The sequence below is a fragment of the Pomacea canaliculata genome, linkage group LG2, assembly GCF_003073045.1.
Source record: "Pomacea canaliculata isolate SZHN2017 linkage group LG2, ASM307304v1, whole genome shotgun sequence".
Classification (NCBI taxonomy): Eukaryota; Metazoa; Mollusca; class Gastropoda; order Architaenioglossa; family Ampullariidae; genus Pomacea; species Pomacea canaliculata.
The window spans coordinates 43,482,417-43,503,103 of record NC_037591.1 but is presented as its reverse complement, the minus strand read 5'-3'; the positions used below and the strand labels follow the sequence as shown (position 1 = coordinate 43,503,103).

The window sequence follows — 20,687 nt, the reverse complement described above, 5'->3', positions numbered from 1 at the left end:
GGGGTATAAAGTCCTAAAATCAGGACTTTAACACCGTTGTAGAATACTTCAATGTCCATACATGGTGATACATTCACTTAGATGTAGCCACAACTCTCCTCCATGTCACCCAATGTCTTCGAATGTCTTACAACAGCCAGGATTTTTCGGATCCATCATGGCGGATTCACAAAGCCATCAAGGTATCCCAATATGCACTATGATTGACTATGCGCGCGCATATCTCTTCGTCCATTCAGGTTCGTTTTCACACACGCACTCACACACGCGATTAGATATTGGGTATGTTAGAGAAATATTGGGATCGTTCACATACATGCTAACTAATGAGCAAATTCTTCATTATTGTATATAGAGGAATATTCTTTTATCTTTGTAAATGCATCGTAAGGATATCCGCTAATCACAAACCGCCCTGATGCCGATGGGCGTGGCATGACAAAGAAGCTCTCGACACGCTCAGACACAAGTGATAAACCACGTGGTTCTGGCACAAAGAAAATATTTTACAACAATAAAGCGCAGTATGTGCATTAAACGACACAATTAACAAAAATAGGATTTTCTTGATATATTTGTTGCAAGATTCACATTTTTAAATGTCATACATGCAGCTTCAATTAGTCCTTATATTTTGTTCATTATTTTTCAAAAAGTACATTATTATCAGTATAAGTCTGTCATCACTGTGAATATACATAATTATTTTGCCATATGCATGCATGAACACCTGTACAGACATTCGAAACTTAGAGAAAACAATTGTGGTGTTTACTTAATTGTTAAAAGTATACAGTTAAATGCAAATTAAAGGGTTAACTTAAGATAATAGCAATTCATCCAAATATCAGATGACATCTACTGCAATCAGGCTAAATAGTCATTTATCATGATTTAAACCAAACAGGCTAATTGCAAATATAAGCCGTTCAATAGAAACAAAGAGTTATAAGAGATCTAAACAGGGGCAGGATCCTATATATATATAGCTTCATTGTAATCCAATCTGAATTTAGGCAAATAGCTGTGTGTTGCTTATTATGAAAACAAACGGATAGTTGAAGGTCTTGTAATTAAAAATTTAGGTATGTTCAATTTTTTTTTTTTTTAGGAAAATGCTGATGCTTTTCAGGTGCATAATTAAGGATTTTTGCATTTGCCAACACATACCAGAAACATTGTGAATTTTACAGCAAGTCAGGCTTATAATAGAAGTAACAAATGGATGAAAACATAAACAAAAGATAAAATGTTCGTAATCATACTCACTTACTTCCCACCTTTGATACAGTTCTAGAGTTGCTGCTTGTGATTAATGTCATAAGTAACTGCATGCACATGCATGTTCATCATGATAATTAGTTTTTAACAATGCACATTGCTTAACAGGAAGGCTCACTAGTCTGAAGGTTAGTGTGCTTGTGGTCACTGGTTCAAAGTCCCTCCTTTCTGTATAAAAACTATGATGACCAACAATTCAAAGGCAAAATTTGGCATCTCAAAGAAGACTTAAATGCATTATATAGCTCCATTACATTTTTGGCATTGTTAGAGACTGCACCATTGCTAATTCTTTGACATATATGGTTTCTTTTTTTCATTTCTTCACCAGTGTGTGTGGGAAAGGTTATGTGGACATATGAAAGGAGTCAGAATTTTTTATGACTGTTGATTTGCTGATACAATTTTTTTGTGGAACTAAATAATATAGAGGGACCAGTTTTTCATGCTGTCATCTCACCTTACATCTGGTCTGTACATATTTTGCTTCTGTATCTTCATCTACCCACAATCCTTTCCCTTTAAAAAAAAGTATATGTGTATTGATACATTTTCAAAGCAATCCACAGATTTTTATTTGGATGCATTTGTGTTTTTCAAAAACTTTGTTTAGACACCATGGATATGGAAGAGGTCAAAGTAGTCATCGTTCCAGGAAATGGTGCAGGAAATGTAGAGGCTGCCAACTGGTATGGATGGCTTCATTACAAGTTGAAGGAAAATAGTAAGATACTTGTGTCACAACATTTTGAAGTACCCATAATTCTACTTGATACAACCTTCTTTTACCAGATAGTACCTCTAATATAAACATGTTTAGGATGTCCTTTCCTGCTAACAAGCAACAGTACATGTCAAATCTTCCTCATGACCAGAGCAGGTCAGGGGTTGCACTTTACTGCTAACCATTTTGTCAAAGCCAAAGCTGGTAACAACATTAAGTGGAATGTCTGTGGCAGACCAGTACAGCAGTTTGCTGTCTAAAGAAAGCAAAAAGGATATTAAAGGTTTAAAATTATTTCATTCTGGTGATTTCTCTCATGATAAGATTGTCTCTCAGATGTCAAGAGCATTCTGAGGAACATGCCAGATCCCATCACAGCTCGAGAATCTGTGTGGCTCCCATTCATGCAGGATGAACTGGGTTGTGATGAAAACACCATTATTGTTGGTCATAGCTCAGGTGCGGAGGCAGCCATGAGATATACAGAGACACATAAGGTAATTTTTAGGTCATTTTATTCGGGTGTCTGGAGAAGGTACTAATTACTAGCTTACACATTGACTTGCTTGGGGGCAGGGATTTTGTTTTTAGTTACTTTACTGAATAATCATTCTCTCCCTCCACAAAGACAGTCACATACGGACAACGGACATTCTCCCTCTGTGCTGCTAAGCAGTGAACTCTCTTCCACATCACATTCACCACTACGACTGGAAGGTTACATTCAAAAACTCCCTGAAAACATCTTTTCACAAAGTACTATTCTTAACCTCCTGGCAGTCCTGTCTGTCATGCTAATCATCATGTAATGACTCCATCTCGCACTGTGTACAGTACCTAAATCCCTTCATTCATTGCTTTACATTTTACTCTTGTACCTCATCTTTATGTTGTTCAGTGTCCACTGGCTGTTATCTTTTATTTATGATTATTGGTGTGTACAGAGAGAGTGATCTATCTTGATGAAGATGCTGCGCATTATAGTTTGCCTTATTATTATTCAAATACCCATAATAGCTCTCAATGGGCAGTCTTTTTGGTGGTGTTTTAATTCACTTTTCCTTACCTTTATTGGGACGAGCATTCCTGCTTATGACATGAATGTGCAGTTACCTCTCTGAGGCAGAGATAGTAAAAAGATTTTTGTTAGGATTAGTAAGAATTAAAAACATAGCAATGAGAGAGATTTGTCTGATTTACAGAACGAATGTATCAGATTCACCTGTTTTAATGTGCAAGTTACCACAATTTTGAGTCAGTGCTCTTGGCCATCATCTGTCCCACCAGTATAATCTGTCATGTGAATTCTGCTTTTTAAAAAGCTCAGCCTTTTCGCTTTCTTCTTCTCATTACTAAATACATGTTGAAGAGTTGGAATCAAATCTGTTGCTGAAGTATTTATGAATGATAAAAAATAATTATATAGAAACTGTCAGATACAGTTAGAAACAGATCGTATCCAGATCATTTTTTAAGTCGCTAAAAGTGCATCCCAAGCCTCATTTTAACATACACTATGGAGGCTTGTCTGAATGAACAAGCATGCCCTATATGTAGCTTGTTAAACCCATGCCAAGAGAAAGTTTATTGTACATTGATATCATCAGGCAACTGCCAGCAACAGAACGAAAGCATATGTTAATGTATCAACAGACATCAGTTTTACTGATTTGACCACTTCTGTTACTGGTGTTTGCAAGCCATTCTTATGTGCATGGTGTTTGTTTTTACCTCTTTCCTTTCTGTGCATGGTGATGTTTATGAGCTGGTCTTGAGCATGGGAAATGGAGTCAGGATATTCATGCAGATTTGGGGAAATAGTATCCTGCTCAGCTAACCCTGAAATTTGAAAATGCTCGCAACCTTGTAGATCCTTAAATTTATATCTCAATAAAACATTGAAAAAGAATGATATAATCAGTGTGTCCTGAAGGCTATGTACTTGCAATACTTCTTGTCTTCTCTCAGGTGAAGGGGATTGTGTTGGTGTCAGCCTGTGTGACAGATTTGGGTGATGCTAATGAGCGAGCCAGTGGTTATTACAACCGCCTTTGGCAGTGGGACTCTATTCGTGCAAATACTGGATTCATAGCACAGTATGGCTCAACTGATGACCCTTTCATTCCATGGTTGGAACAAAAGGAGGTGGCAGACCAACTCAACAGCAATTTGTTTAAGTTTGAAGACAAAGGTCACTTCATGAACACAGCATTTCCTGAACTACTTGCTTTTTTAAAATCTGTGCTTTAGCATGTCCCACATTTTAAATCAGAGCAGTGTTAATGAGCAATAGCCAGAATTGCTTATCACATTTTTAATCATAAAGTGCATATGTTGGTTATTGTCACAATCAATTCTGAATCATGTACTTTTCTTTTGTGGAACAAAAATCATGACAAACATTAGTGTAAACATTCTTATTTTGCTCAGCTGAACTGGTAAGCTTCCACGCTGAAGTAGCTAACTTGTCTAAACAAGACTGCTGTAGGACAGTTTAAGGTATATTACAGCTTAACTTGGTTTATTAAAAAAAAACAAAACAAAACAAGGTGATCATGAAAGCAGCAACAGGACCCAACTAAATTTTCCCCATGATGTTGTGACTGATTTGCTTGAACATCCCAATGTGGCTGCTGACAATCAAACCATGACCTCAATCTAGTGTCTTCTCTGCACATTCTGCCTAAACAAAAATTTGGAACTAACCCTTAAGCTTAACATAACTCTTAAACAGATCTCCCAAATGTACCTAGTCTGAATGTGTGTGTGTGTAAGAGAGTAAGAGGAAGTTTATCTGACAACTGTGTCATATGAAAGGGTTAAGCATGAGTATAACTACCTGAGTGTATGAGGTGTAATGATAATCTCTCCAGTTTATTATGTATATTTTTCTCAGTTGACTGTGGGAGCTCCCAGCAACAAAGGAAAATTTCTATCTCTGTTGCAACCAGACATAGACAATAAAGATGTATTGTATTGTAAGTCTACCCCAAATGCTAACCCTAAGGTAAATGCCAACGTGTCTTCTGTGTACACTTCTTGAGTTTACAAAATATACATAAGCGCACACACATATAAGCTTTTCATAATGAGAAAAATGTACAAAACTTAAGAGACGGTTTGTGCATGTTTTGTGGGAAAAATATAGTCGCTACCAGGACAGGTCTTTACTGCTTAAATATACAGTGATGCTTTTCCCATTGTTCCTCTCTAAAGCTTCACGGATAAGCATGGTGTCTCATGCAGGTTTTAACATGATAGTCAAGTGCATTTGTGGTATGTCTTTTGTTTATGGTGTCTTATGTCTTAGAATGTTTGCATCGTTTGGAAGTTATTTTCAAGAAAAATAGACATTATTTGGGGTATAGTTAGATCAAGTCTATGTGGAGCTGCAGGAAATTAAAAAGTCTCACCAATCAAGAGAATAAACATTTATTTTACTGTTGGGTGGTGGACAAAAAATTTTACATGCTAAAGAATTTGTAAAAAGTCATAGTTACATGATGTATGTGAATAATTGCAACTAACACACCTCAACTACTCCAGGTATGTAACCATGAAAAGTAAAATGCTTTAACTAATTATGATACTTTCATACTGGTGACATAACAAGAATTAAAAAAAAAGTCTATGCCGCCATTTGTTATTTCTGTCTCTGAAGCAGTTTTAAAGTCAGTGATATCAAAGCTTCTTGTGGAACTGAGGTAGTAAGTTTCCTGAGATGGCGAATGGCTTCCTTAGTGTGCTCAGTTGCCAACAATCTGGTCTGTTCAATTCCTTCACTCTGGAACAAGAATGAGACCAGTTCATGCTAAAATATTGTGCTCTGGATCAGGACTATGTGCAGCTTAACTTCTTGGTGACAAACTACTGTAAGAACACCCTTATCTTTCATGTAAAGCGCATTTTTCTCTAAACATCTTTAACAAGCAAATCTGTTTAAAGCAAGTCACGGATTATAAAACAATTGTCATGTACAGTCATGTAAAAGATTAATTTTTTTTTAAGATATCTACTACCTTCTGGTAGGGGGAGTCGAGGTTAATAACAGCGACAAGCACACAGATGCATGCACACACATATGCGCACTGGGGAAGTAAGCCACATGTGCATGCACATATCTTAGTTACCTTTGTTACAAGATACCGAGCTCTTTCAACATCACCATCTTCAGAAAATCTCCGCATTATGAGTGGGTTGAGCTCTGGAAACTGCAAATATTATGTTTCTTTAATATAATTGTTGCGATCCTATGCTCCTTGAGGAGTAACAAGGACTAAACTAATATAATTGTTATTTGGTAAAATTTTCTTTCAGCACAGTTTGTAACTTTGTTTGGCTGGTTGAGAAAGACAGAACATAAGGGTTTAAGAAAGAAAGTGTGAGAGTGCGTGTTTCAGAGAGAAGGGTTGGTACAGATATGAAAGAAGCAGACAAAAATCATATCATTTTAGACTGCACTTTTCTACCGTGCCACCCCACTGAAATACAATAATAATAATATTATAGTGTACTATTTATAGAACTTTCCTGTTCCTAAAAATGAGCTTCCTTCAGTTTCCTCTCTACCTACCATGTGCTTTACTGGAAGATTGAGTCACAAAAACAATTAAAAAAATGAAGATGAAACCAGCATCTGTTGCAACTACATTATTCTGTAAAAATATGCTGAATATTGAAATAGTTCTCAGCAAGTAAAAAGAAGGAATGTAGGTCATGAATGGGGAAAAAAAAACCCTCAAAAATCTTGAAGCTGAAACTGACAGGAATTAACACGGCCAGAAAATGTGCTCTTTGTAAATCTAAAATTTTACTGGGGCTAAGATGTCAAAGGGAGGTAATAATCCCTGAATAATCTGGTTGCTTCCCTTAAGCAATTATGACCTGCACCAGGCTTGTCAAATAAGAAAATCATAATAGCAGAAAAATTGTATTCTGATGTAAAGCAGTAAGAATAAATGAAATAAAAATAAAATATGAAACGACTCCTATAATCAGTGGCTGATAAGTGAAAAAGTGTTTTAACACATTTATGAAACTCCTTGCTGTGAAGAATGTAACCATATCAACACATAATGAAGGATGTATTAATTATCTGAACTTTCCAATCTTAATAATTTGAACTTCTCTCCAATCCAACCTCATTGCAACTGCCTTAGCCCCTTGTTCTCACCAGTCAGATGATTTTTTTTCTTTGCACCTCATTACAATCTCAGTCTGTAGAACTTCAAAGCCTTTGTAGCTCAAGCCTTAACAATAAACCTTTTGCTTGGAAGAAGTATAGGAAAAATCTAGAGGACTGATAACAGTACTGATATTAAAGTGTTATACCCATGCAATGCAATTTTTATTATCTAAACTCTTCAAGAGTCAAAGCTTTATAGCCACAACTAATCTCTTTCAAAAGGTATCTTTAGTACAAAATTTCTGCTAAAAGTTATGACAAAGCACAAGCAGTTTGTCTCAAAATGTATTTGAACATGTGATTTCAGCAAAAAGTCACAGCAAACCATAAACTGCTGTTTTAAAATGTATTTACAAATGATTACATAACAGAATACAAAGGGTCAGTCTTAACTTGCATTGGAGAAAGAGTTATAATCAAGATATTGTTTATGTAACAAAATATGTTGGTCAAAATGTTTCATTTCTACGAAGTAGTCACAATAAAGGTCTCAATGCTGATCAAAATTCAGAAAAACAACCTGAAGACAACTACACAGCTTTAGTGACAAAATATTTTACTAGTTGTTTAGAGCAAAATTACTGTGGCACATTGGAAAAAATTTATCAAATTCTTAAAACTGGAAAGAATCTTGGTGTGCTTATTTTATAAAGCTGAAAAAGGATGGACCTGTAGATCAAATTGACCACCTGAAGCACACGAAAAATTCATAGCCAGACTTTGTAGAAACTTTATCTACTACAGCTTGACAAACCATTTTGCAATATCTGACTATAGCCAGTGTTTTTTAAAACTGAAAGATATCAAAACATGTTCAAACAAGCATACCTGCTGAGAAGCAAACAGAACTGGTGCTGTGGCCAGACCTAGCTTTAGGTCAGCCGCTGTGGGTTTCCCAAGCTGCAAGTCACTAGAAATAAAGTCTAACAAATCGTCCATCAGCTGCAAAAGCAAAACAAACAAACCTGAGTACTATATTTCTGGGATAATGTATGTGCAGTTGGAAAATATTCAAGGACTGATAATATGAGCACCTTTAAAAGGCCACACAAGACATTAAATTGTACAAACCAGTTTTTGACATGTCAGCAGGGCATGCTTGACCACCCATGGGAATACATGGCCAGTTAAATTTCCCCATTGGGCGACAATGATTTATTGCTTTGTAAGAAGAAAGGGTAAGCTGATGTGTTAGCCTATTGTTTAGTGAGAAGGGTGTAAATAAATCTGTTGTTAGCCTAAGAATTGTCGGTGCTGAACAAAGGAATACAGGGAAAGGGCAGTTCTAATATTATAAACTTAGAACAAATTCAAAAACCTTACTTTTCTAAATGACCCTTGCAATGTTAACTTATGCAAATGTAACCAACAAGTCAGCTCCTGATAGCTATGTAGGGGTGGGCTAGTCGCACAAGAACACAAGAAAGATTGAATTCGTCGCATAACTGTAGATTTTATTCAGAGCTTCACTCGGCGGCCCACCTGCCTTCTCTCACTTCTAAATTCAAAAAAGCCTTTTTCATCTGAAAAGCTACGCTACTTAACCCATCTCCATCAAACGTTCCAGCAACCATTCCCCCCCCCTTTTTCCCAAGGCCTGGTTACGCAGCTTCGACCTTGCCCTGGCCCTATTGGCCCCAATTCCACACTGTGTGGTTATGGCTGTCCCAAGTGGGTCAGGCGACTTAATTGTGGGTGTGACAACAGGTCCAGTAGCCAGAGGTGGGACAGTTCAAGACTGGCTATCATGTATGCTGCAGGTGTGGCAAAGGGACAGTTCTGGGAGTTGTTCAACCATTACCCTCTAGAAAACAAAGAAATAACTTAGTACACTACTAGAGTGCTACACAAACTTCTTCACCCACATATATGGCGTAAGCTAAAAGTAGCTTCTTCACATGTATGTACACTAAATGCTTTTCAAATTTTTTAAAATAAAATTACGGATGATATGAAATATGAAAAAAATTCAACAGTTATACTTGCTTAATCATTTGCAATCAATGTTATCTCCTTTATATCATAAAGGGTGACATCTACAAGATGTTTTCAAACTTTTTGAACACAACCTCACTTTCACTGCAAAAATAGTGTTGAGCAGGACTGTACATGCTAGGTGCTATGCAGTAAAAGACACATGACCTCTAGACAAAATGAGACTTAAAATGACAAAGAGCAACACAAGCAAGCTTTTCTTTTTTTTTTTTTCAGAAGGATTAATTGATGAAAATAAAGAAAATTCAGCAGAAAGCGCAGGGAAGAACTTTTTAAAAATTCCACTGGACTACTTACACTTTCATGGGATAGAGGTAAGAACAGTTGATTTGTACATTTCTTATATATTTATTTTAGTTTCTATCTCTTTATTTTAAAAGTCTGTGTTTTTTCTTTGTTTAAGTGGGGGAGGGTATTTTTGTGCATTCTACGGTAACTCCATCTTATCCCTGTTGCAAATGAGTTAAGCTTTTGCTTTTATTTGTATGCTTGTGGTTCTGGGACTGTCACCCAATAAAATTATATGTTCAATTAAAGGACAGTCTACATTTGTTAAAAACTGCCAGTAAAAAAGATATATATGGAAACTAGACTATGCGTTGAAGAAGTATTTGTGGACTAAGAGAAAACAGTGGACATTACACATTAGCAAACATATCCCAAAAGATGATAACAGCTGCTGCCCCACAAGAGAATATATGGATTTAATTAATATACATGTACATATATTAATTAGATGAATCACTACTAACATTTTCAGTTTTTCTATTCACTGACTCACTGCAATATTCTTTGGACTGGCTACCCACTTGCTCTTACATTCATAAAAGTTGCCTGTATTCTGCTTTGATTTTTTTGAAGGCACCTGTCCTGCCTGTTTCTCTGAACTTCTCTTTCTTGCATCCCTACCAAAACCCTTCCCTCTTCATCTGACCAGTGCACATTATCCTGACACCAAAACATTAACATATGGTCACTAGCGTGTTATCTATGGCACAGCAAAGCTGTGCAACTCCCTTTCCTTTTATATCTGCCACTTACCCACAATTGAGTCTTTAAAATGTGTATTAGAACACTAGTTCTAACAACAGCCCACTACTAAGTTCTCCACCCACCTCCTTTTATCTTTTAATTAGTCTGTTTTGTTGGTATCCCTTTGTTGATAATATTTTACTCTTTGTCGATACTGTCTGTTATCTCTGTCTTCATTGTCTTTTGTATTTCATCATCATTGCCCATCCTTCTAGTCCTTCATGTACTTCAAATTAACCTTGTTTCAAGTGCTTAGTGCATGATTTTACACTATATCAATTGTAGATTTTTTATTATTATATCTATAAATAGGAAGTATATCTTTATTAAAGATGTGTTGAACTAATGGGAAATTTAAAGGACCTTTACACAAATCATCTTTACCAATTAAATAATAAGCATATATTTTACAACAGAAATATTTTAGGAAACTACATAACCTACAAAAGTGGTTTATAGAAAAAAAACTTCTGCATAGTCTATATTTAAGGCTATATAGTCTCACATTGATTAAAAATCAACTTTAAGTTAACAAATAAAACTTTTTTTTTAAACAGTGTTTTTGTTATCTTTGCTCACCTGAAATGCTATGCCAAGATTTCTACCATACTGGTAAACAGTGTTGGAGACTTCCTCTGAACATTGTCCAAGGACAGCAACCTGCATTTGTTTGAAAAAAATAATTAAGATATGGCATAAAATTTGCAGACTGTGAATAAAGCAAAATACTATCTCTCTTGTAAACGTTTAAAATAACTAAAGTGTAATAAATTAGAATAAGGAGGCCTGTTTTCCATCAATGGAAAGTACAAATGTCTGCAGTACTTTAGAGAAGTAAGTGAGACCATCATAGTAATAATTCTCTTCGCTGACCTCTCATGGTCTAAGAAAAAAAAACAGCATGTTCCAAGAGTAAGTCTGCTGTTCTATAGACTAACAAGGTGAGCCAAAGATCATTCATGCAAATTTCCTTTCATATTCCATTCTTCATTAAGCTTACAGGACTGTGCCATAAATCTCAAGTACATGAAACATAATAAACACAAAGTCACAAAAATTAGATAAAGAAAAGAAAATTATTACAGGACTATTAATACTATGAAATACATAAATTGTTACTACAGAGAATAAAATAGGTCAATAACAAGAAAACTTGGGTGTAATTCCATCTAAATGTGTAATAATGAAATACAACAAAGAATACTAAGGTACTAGCCATGTACTACAAAGGAACTGACACAAAAGTACTAGCATGCTAGCTATTTTATGAGATTTATTGTCCGTAAAGGTGATTAGGGGAGTAACACATGACAAAACAGACTTACTGATTTGCAGCTGGCTGCTAACATACTGGCTGTTTTCTTGAATGTCTTGTTCAGATAGTGAGCAAATCTTTCATTTTTGTCTTCTTTCGAACCAAGCTGCATAAACTCTCCTGAAACATAAAATTCAATGCCTTTTTCATATAAATAAAATAAAATAGAAACTCATGCATACATACATGCAGAATTACAAAATATACAAAGGTTTCCTGCTTTTTTGTCCATACCTGAACATGTACTAGCAAGAGAATTTGAAGTATAAAGTATGAATTTAGTGCCTTCAGGCCGTTCAAATGATGCTTCAGTCAAGCTACTTTCAGGCCATTCAAAGTCAAACTCCTTTCTGAATGTCTTTGTTCATGTTATTTTTTATTCTACTTTTTATTAAATCAGTCTATCACTGCTTTTAGCAGTTATTTGTATTTGTCGTAGTGAGCTATGCCATAATGCGTTGCTACTGCTGTTTGCCATGCTTTTCTCCTGTTCTTGTTCAGGCATGCCCACTTAGAAATCCAATGTAGACATCACTTCATCCAGCTCACAAAACCTTATTTTAAGTTTTTCAAAGCAGATATGACAAGACTGCTCCATACTGCATTTATTCTTCTTTATTAGCAAGAAAAAGTTGTAAGTGGTTATCAACCCCAGAGTTGGCGTCTGACTAATGTGCCAGTCAACTGTTGTGTGCTTCAAGAATAAAGAACAGCAGGAAGCTACAAAGTTGCCCAATAGTTTCTTTGAACTTTAAAAAGTGCAAATTTTGTAAAGTCTTGCTCACAAGTTTATTATTAACAGGCAATGGAAAAAAAACAATGGTACCATCCAGTAAAGCTGATAAACCTCTCACCACCAATATATTTATATATTGTGTATTTACCTCTGACCAAGTCCTCCACTACTTGCGACATAATTGAGACAACTTCTGTGTTGCCAATGCGAGCTAAAACACTGGATACAATAGAGAGAATATAGTCGCCAGCAAGGATAGCCTTCAAAAAAACAACAGACAAAGAGGAAGGAAATAACATTTCTTGACATTCTAGCGTTACACTGTAAACTAATTTTCTTAGCATTCTAGTATTATGCCATAAAATACTTTTATTGCGAATTTTCCTTCTTCAAAGCTTACTAGATGACACAACCACGTGAGATAATAGGCTACATTAACTCTTTAATTATTGAAGCTCCATGATAGCATATAAATGTCAGGCATGATGAGCAGCAGCCCTCAACAACTAGAAATGCCATTACAGCATTTTTCTTTCAATACACTCAACCAAATCAAACAGAAGAGGATGGGAGGGTCTAATCGTGATGTCATTTAGTAAGTCTTGAAAAATGAAAATTTACAGTAAAAATTTCATTTCTTCTTTCATCTTACCATATGACATGACCATAGCAGAATAGAAATTAGGAGGGAAGCAAACAACTCACCTGTGTATCAACCATGCAGTGCCACTGAGATTGGACCCAAAAGTGTCAGGAGTAGTGTACACAAAGTCTTATAACAGAACGTCCCAAAGGTTCAGTCAGAATGCCAGCAATGCAGAAAAAATGTCAGCTATATAATGACAGAAGGCAAGACTAATTTCAATAGCCTTCATGTCAACCCTATAGACCCAAGCCTGGACTGTTGAAGTAAAGTGGTCAGGAAGAGGGAGGAGCATTGACTAAGACATCTCACTATGATGACTCTTGCATGGGTGACACCGACACTGGAAAAAAGCACAGACTTGAGAAGCTCTGTTCTCTGGCAAAGCAGCAGGTTCATGCGAAAGGAATGTCTCCTGCTGCTGAAAGTGCCGGGAAGGGGAAGGCATTGTCACTAGCAGACATCTCTGCTATAACCTACCTGCAGACATCAGAAATGGCACCTGCAAACTCGAAAGATGACAACAAAGCTGAGCATCTTAGGGTCGTTCTGTAATAGTGCAAGCAGGCAAGGCATAAAATTGTGATCCTGTCACACAGTAGAAGCAGACAAACCAATTAATGACCAGCCAGCATCAAATTAATGCTGGACCAGTAAGAGACTGCATGTCGCCCTGCTGAGGATGTCTGCACAGTCAGCAGTAAGGAGCAAAGCTCAAGAAAAGCAAAAAAGGCTGAACAGGAAAAATAAAAGCTGAACAAAAGACACGCACACACATGCAGAGGCAGACTGGTGCATTGGAGCTTAGGAGCAGACAGCGAAGAACATGGAAAATGCCAATGTAACTAATGGAAAAAAAAACTGTGGTATTGGCTTTGCTTTCATTTTATAATTGTCTAAGGGCTGTTGCTAACCTGACCAATGAAGCACCCAAAATGCCAGGCATGTGCTAGCTCACTATTAAGGTTGGTTGATGCTTCCACCTTGAGGTGATTTCGCACCAAAAACTGGAGTAACCAGAGAACACCCCTCCCTCCCCCCTCCTACAGCACCTAGGTCTTCGTACAGGTGCCACATACAGAGAGTGTTCTGTGTCCCGATACAAGATCTGAATCCTGAGTTTCTCCCTGCAGTGATCAAAATTGTTTTAACCATTATACTACCAGACACCCCACCATCAAAATGTCAACTTTCAATGGTTTAAGATCAAATATAGCCTATTATCTGGTATGGTCATGTCAAGAAAAAACAAATTTTATAATTCCCCAGAACAAACAACATGAAAGCAACAGGTTTTAAAAAAAATGTCAATAATGTGACTGCGGGCTCGAATAAACCCAAAACAGTAACCTGGGAAGGCTCTTCCCATCTGATTGGTTTCTAATGATAACAATAACATTAAAAGTGCAAGCTGTTCATGTCATCCCAGGGCTCATTAGTCCAATTCTATGACTGCCTGACTGATTTGGCTAGCTACAGTAAGTGTCATCACCTTTCTTTGACCCCAGACATAATTGATGCTTTCCTTGCCTCGTCTGGTGTCAGATGCATCAATGACATCATCATGTATCAGGGTTGCTGTGTGAAGCATCTCTGTAATCATAGCAATCTTCTTCTGAGATTCTGCCAAACTGTAACACACCAGACAACTTGATGCTTCATCTTGCAGAACAGCAATACTTCACAAGCATTTTTTGCTTAGTGTATAGATGATGCTCAGGTCACCATTCAGCAAACGAGTTTCAGCTCAGTGTGTCAGGAATAGCTAAAGAGGTGAGCGAAAGTCTTGCACTCCTGATGAGACAACCATCAAGGCTAGAGGCTAGCGCTTAGTGAAGAGCCCAGGAATCAGTAGTTGTGAGGCTGGAGACTAGTGTTTAGAGGAGAGACCAGGAATCAATAGCTGAGAGATTTAGTGATTTCTAGCTCAGTCAAGGTAATCTTTTACATGATTTGCAGACATTCTAAATTTTGGTTTATAGCAGATAAAGTTTTATTTTGTGTATTTTGAATTTAAAGGGAATATTAATGTGCATTAGCTAAACTCTGTAACAAGTGTGTGAAAGAGGCAATGTTAACTGGAGGAGTGAGTTGCAAAGCAATTTGGTAAAGGTTTAATATAGAAGAATGAGTTTTCAGGAATCACTTGGGAATTGATTATACTCTTCACAGCCAAGATGCAAAAAGACTGTACGGTGTACCCCTCTAGTTTGTGTGGGAATGCTGCGTGTGTATGAGCATGAAGTGGGGAAGATGAGTGCTTTCCAGAGGAAGTTTGCCCTAAGAATCCCTGTATCGAAAAGGTGATGAGATACATTAATTCAGTCCACACAAAGATCATCCTGATGAATTCAAATAAGGTTACCTGTGATGTTATTCTGGGAATAAGATGCTGTGACCAACAGCAGCCTGTGGAAAAGAACCAACCAGAAAACCACTAGCCAAGACAACAAAAAGCGTAAATGGGGCTGGATAGGACACACCCTGTACAAACCAGCTGACACCATTGCCAGGCAGGCACTGAAACCCTCAGGGGAAGGAGAGTTGGGAAACCAAAGCAGACTTAGAAAAGAACAGTAGAGAGCGAGGCAAAGGACACTAGAACCACATGGGCCCAACTGAGGGGTGCTGCCCAAAACCGGTCCCGCTGGTGAGCTGTTGTTGCAGCCCTATGCTTCTCGAGGAGTAACAAGGAATAAACTAAACTACTTGCGATGTGTTGTGTGAAGTGATTTACTAGGGAATTACCTGCAGTGTTTATATGTCAGTGCAGATAGAGTACTCCTCCATATCACTGTGTGTTTTGTGAAATTATAATTATAAGAGTATTTTTTCTGATTGTGCACAAAGGGGGAAAACAAGAAAAGAAAGAAAAAGTGGAGACTAAATCAGTCACGTTTTGAGTGACCAAAGCATCAAAAAATGAGAAACCCACATACATATGTTTTGTCTTTTGTAGAATGAAATAGCATGCATGAGAGATGTAGTGTATATGTTGTACACCCGCATCTGACAGTGTGAAAAACTATTTTCAATACACTGATGGAAAATCTTTAATATTAAAGGGAGATGATGATGATGATGATGTCGATGTCGCGCAGAAGAATGCTCAAGAAAAAATCAAAAAAGTGAACAAATATATAAAACACAGAAAGTGAAAATGGAATTAGGCATTTCTGAAAATCAAAGGTATTAATATAATAATGTCAAGCAAATTAATGAAATATTGATTTGTTTGGCATACAACAGTGCTTTCAAATAAAAATTTGGCATGTAGCACTTGGTACAAAGTGTCCCCTGACAAGCCTTTTATTATGCCTGCAGAGTTCTGTTTTACTTGGTGTTGGAATATTTGTATTTGGACTTATTGATTGGAAATGGATAAATAGAAATATATGCTGCTCTGTACTACTTAACTGCATTGTAAACTGAGGAAAGAATATAAAAAAAGAAATCTGCAGCACAATGGTTTTATTTTAAGCCAGCAGAATGTCAAAGCATTTATAAACCCAGCCCTGAAATACCCCTTCATGATTTTAGGATAGTGATAGATACTAGAAGTAAGTGATAAAGCCCCAGGCAAATAAATTGAAAACTGCACTATTATAATTTTTTACATGTGTATTTCAGTAATTGCTCATCTCCATTCCTGCTAGTTTAGTGCCTCCTCATTGAAATTCTAACAATCGTAGTTTTAGTAACAGAAAATTTACAGGATTTATTTTTTAAAACACAAGTAGTTCCATAGTCAGGTGTTTAAATCCATAGCTGTTGCAGAAAATCCACAGCAGAAGGAAGGACTGGTTGTATTAACGAAACATTTGTATATGAAAATGTGTAAAATGCAGTGCTGCTGAAATACAGCAATGTTTACTGTAACAACTAGTATTCACAACAGTGCTGGTGAAATTTGAATTTTGATTTTACATTTGGTTCATTTCTCTCACCTACTCTCCTCCTCATCCATCTCCTAAGTTTGATGCTTTTGGTGAACGTAAGAGTTAAAGACCAACCTGACGCTGGCGATATAAAACTAACCTGTAAATTTCAGCCTCCAAAACCCATTCATTAATTTTCCGCTATGATTCGCACCTGTGATCATGGAGTGCCACTAACAGTATACTATGTCACCTAGTGCACCATTCACAAAGTTGCCACCAGTCAATACCAAACAGAAAGAGAGAATGAGCGACAGTTTGGACTATTTGGACATTGAAAGTCTGAATTTCTCATTTTTCAGAACCACGAGAAATGCAGACTTCCAGCATCCAAATAATCCAAACTGTCACTCATTCTCTCTCTCTGATTGGTGTTGACTGCTCCTCTGTTATCAGCGCTCGTTGATCTCAGGTGCAAATTGTAGTGGATAATTAATGGCTGAGTTTTGGAGGCTGAAATTTACAGGTTAGTTTTATATCACCTATATTTACTGATATCTGAAAAAAACGCAAACCATTCAGGTTGGTCTTTAAGGAAGAAAAATATTACCACTAAAATTAGAAAATTATATAATTCTAATTTTGAATTTTGATTTTTGAATGCTGAAAATGTATTTATGGAAACACTGTGATATACTCCGAATTCATAATTTTGCTTAACTCCTGCTCTGATGACAGGAGTTCACATTTCTTGAAAAGAACATGAATCACACTTTCTCTTTCAAAAATAAGATGCAAATTACAGCTGTCTAGTGACGATAAATATGTCATAAATATTTCACTGTTATTAATGTTTAATGTGAAACTTCATTCAGGACTTTGTTTAACTAAAAGATAATGGAGAAGATGAAATTCTTCAGAAAGACTACTCACAAATCTTCTGCCCTCTGGTGAATATTGCATGCTTTTGCCATCAAAAGAACAACGAGGGGACGAAAAGCCTTTCCAGTGCCATCAAAGTAATAATGAGTTATTGTGCCCAAGTCGCCCTGATTTGTTCCAAGTTCCTGAAATAAGTGTGTTTTTAATGAACTATATTTAATACAAGCATGCAAAACTACATCCAAATGAATGTAACCACAGAGAAGGCAGCAGGCAGCACAGATATTTAAGGTGAAAGTATACTTTATTACATTTGTTTAAGTTTGAAAGTTTTTTTAATAACATTTTGTGACAGAATAATCAAACAGAATTACTATCTAAAAATATGTTTTTAATTGGTTACAATGAGAATTTTGACTGTTATCAAAGAATTTGTTTTAATGTATTATTTTTTAAAAATAACTTTCAGTTTCAAAAATCATAGATCATTGATTTTAGTGTCTTTGTAAAGTACAAACTATTATCTAAATTTCTAAATGCTTATTTTGATATCTTTGAAAGTCTTGGACATATGTGTGGTCAAAGTGGGGACTCCCTAAAATTAAGTCAGACAACAGGAAAATTATTTTTTAAAAGCCAAATACAGCCTAAATAATGCTTATATCATCAGGTCAATGTGTGTAACTGTAGATTATTTATATGTGAGAATGACTACAAAATTTCGTTACTGTAGTTTTAATCTATCCTGATATTTTTTTCTTTGTGAACACAGCATGGCCAAAAAATGCCATCGGAGAAAATGGAGTTTTTCTAATGTGAGAGGGTAGATGTGAAAATTAATTTATTTGGCATGTAAACATTCTTTGTCAACAAAATGTATCTGAACCATATTATTTTATGTGAAAGTATCAAAATCTGCTGTTATCTCAAACTTGACCAAAACCGATACTTTCTGGAACATCCTGGTTCATATCTTTGCTGCAATATTGAATACTAGGTATTTTGACAAAAATCACATAACTGGAGATTTATTTATACTCAACCTGTCCAAATCACCATCATCAATAAATCAGTCGCACAAGAAATGCACCATGGTTTTTCAGGATAATCAGCAGATAATCGGAGTCAGTAAGGAAACAACATGCATGATCTAAATAATAAACTTACAAAATAATCTAACATGAAGACAGAAACTTACATTTCGTATGTTACTGCAAAGGACAGCCATTTCATCATGCACAAGCTTGTATGGGTCACTTTCAGCTTTTGAACTGGAGGAAGGCATATGCGATGAGTAGCAATGATGCAGTCTTTCCTTCTCAGTGGTTTGTGCTAGCAGTAATCTAATCTGCTTTGGTGAAGCTGGATGATGGTGATGACAATGGTGACATATCTAAAGGAGAAGAAAGTAAGTTTTAATGGAGTTTTCCTATCTTCTTCTCAGATAAAAGACTGAAGGTAACGTGACCAGATATCTCAATTTAGGCAGGACAAGGACAGTCCCACCTTTGACCTTATGCGCATAAAATATCTCCTTTCATCTAAGAAGTCTATCAATGTCCCGCTTGCATTTAAAAATCTGATTGATTTGCATCTATGCCTATGGTTTTGGGTTATTGCTGTCTGATTAATAATTTCAAATTTGTCTCCTAGTTTACTGCCTTTTGGCGTTTCCTTGTCAGAGGAAACACACCACCACCACACACACACCCTCCCCCCACCACTTTTTGCTTTTTTTCTGTGTTCTTTGTAGGTGATAACACCATGATTAGCATGTGTCCCGCTTTTGCTTTCAGCTGCCAAACTTAGGTCAAAAACATAGCAACTTGACATCAACATCAGTTTCCATGAAAAAAAGAACCTTGTGGAAGTCAAACAGAGATGTGACATGGCCATATGAGAGTGAAAGAGACTTGGAGGAGGACATCATTTACCATGAAGGCTGGCCTGCAACCAAATGAATGAGAAGAGGAGAAAAGCCATGCATGAGATCACTAATGAAAATAACCTGCTGTGTAATTCTACTTGACAAGCTCCTGATGATCCACAACCTCCAGTCCTGCATGGCAGAAGTAGAAGTAATTTTCATGATAACAGTCATTTTAAGGACAGTAGCAAAAAAGCTATGCACACTGGTATGCAAAAAACAAAGACCAGGCTGACAATGAGAATAAATGAAGCAAAAGAGCTGATGATGCACAAGCTCTCATCATGCTAATGGGAGATGTAAAAATCTTCACTGATTCTGGCAGGCCTTCTCTTTGCTGTCTCTCACACATAGATTCACATAAGATTTCATAGTTTATAAGCCATGAAATATGTAAACATGTTGTGGTCCATTTTATTTCGATTAGTCTGACTTGGATAATGCTGCAACTATTTTCTCCAGCTATTTTCAGAGTATGGATTATTGCAGAAGCCTGTTGTTAGCTATATTATATGAGATGTGAAACATTGGTTTATTCTGTGTGTGTGTGTGAGAGAGAGAGAGACCTGCCAGAATTAAAGAGGACTGTATGAGCTGACTTCTAAACGACAGAGATTGCTGTGACCCTCATTGTAGCATTTGTACGCGCTCACTCAGTTCAAAAGTCTGTGGTATAAAACGCAAACATGCAGCCACACACAATTGTCTGCATTTTATCCAAATTCCTCAGTTGTATTACTGTGTTTCCGGAATGCAACTGACTGTTGTTCACTATATGTTTGATACACTTTAGTGTTAAGAGCAACACTCCTGCTTACAAAGGTCGAACACATCGCACGAGGATTCGTTACGTACCGCTCGTCGAACGAACCATGCGAAAAAACTGGATGTTGATAATGTGCCGCTGATAGCTGTACGCATTTTATGTGTCGTTAAAAGTGTCGAACCATGTTGTTTTCCTGAATGGTAGCTGCATGAATAAAACAGGCTAAGCAGTCTGCTTCGAACAGCAGACATTCCTGTCACCGGAAGTATGCTTTCAAGGTCACAAAAGTAGAAAGGTTATCAGCGTGGTTAAATATAAAATAT

At 36.6% G+C, this 20,687-nt stretch overlaps 2 protein-coding genes across 5 annotated transcripts; one reads left to right on the top strand and one right to left on the bottom strand.

The window, feature by feature from the left end:
* Positions 1–27: 27 nt before the first annotated feature.
* Positions 28–5,639, top strand: LOC112557050 (putative hydrolase RBBP9). Of its 4 annotated transcripts, none has more exons than XM_025226639.1 (4): positions 28–239; positions 1,895–2,005; positions 2,342–2,502; positions 3,974–5,440. In XM_025226639.1, the coding sequence occupies exons 1-4, from the start codon at positions 62–64 to the stop codon at positions 4,253–4,255; spliced, it is 732 nt and encodes a 243-aa protein (XP_025082424.1). In that variant the 5' UTR covers positions 28–61; the 3' UTR covers positions 4,256–5,440. The 4 variants fall into 4 exon arrangements, with proteins under 4 accessions (XP_025082424.1, XP_025082426.1, XP_025082428.1 ...); XM_025226641.1 differs by lacking the exon at positions 28–239 and adding an exon at positions 248–282 and having other exon boundaries at positions 3,974–5,639; XM_025226643.1 differs by lacking the exon at positions 28–239 and adding an exon at positions 293–524 and having other exon boundaries at positions 3,974–5,639.
* LOC112557049 (decaprenyl-diphosphate synthase subunit 1-like) lies at positions 5,424–20,654 on the bottom strand. Its single transcript, XM_025226638.1, has 10 exons — positions 20,454–20,654; positions 18,870–19,064; positions 17,723–17,856; positions 14,404–14,542; positions 12,417–12,528; positions 11,543–11,652; positions 10,797–10,877; positions 8,019–8,132; positions 6,136–6,216; positions 5,424–5,789 (listed from the first exon to the last, which is right to left on the bottom strand). Exons 1-10 carry the CDS (start codon positions 20,613–20,615, stop codon positions 5,649–5,651), a joined length of 1,269 nt encoding a protein of 422 aa, XP_025082423.1. The 5' UTR covers positions 20,616–20,654; the 3' UTR covers positions 5,424–5,648.
* Positions 20,655–20,687: the final 33 nt, after the last annotated feature.

Coding starts and splice junctions, on each gene's coding strand:
- LOC112557050 (XM_025226639.1), top strand. CDS start 62: ATGGTGATACATTCACTTAGATGTAGCCACAACTCTCCTCCATGTCAC. Junction 240..1,894: donor ATATCTCTTCGTCCATTCAG/GTTCGTTTTCAC, acceptor AACTTTGTTTAG/ACACCATGGATATGGAAGAG. Junction 2,006..2,341: donor TTACAAGTTGAAGGAAAATA/GTAAGATACTTG, acceptor ATTGTCTCTCAG/ATGTCAAGAGCATTCTGAGG.
- LOC112557049 (XM_025226638.1), bottom strand. CDS start 20,615: ATGTCTGCTGTTCGAAGCAGACTGCTTAGCCTGTTTTATTCATGCAGC. Junction 17,857..18,869: donor TTTGCAGTAACATACGAAAT/GTAAGTTTCTGT, acceptor CACTTATTTCAG/GAACTTGGAACAAATCAGGG. Junction 12,529..14,403: donor ATGTCTGGGGTCAAAGAAAG/GTGATGACACTT, acceptor GTTTTTTTGAAG/GCTATCCTTGCTGGCGACTA.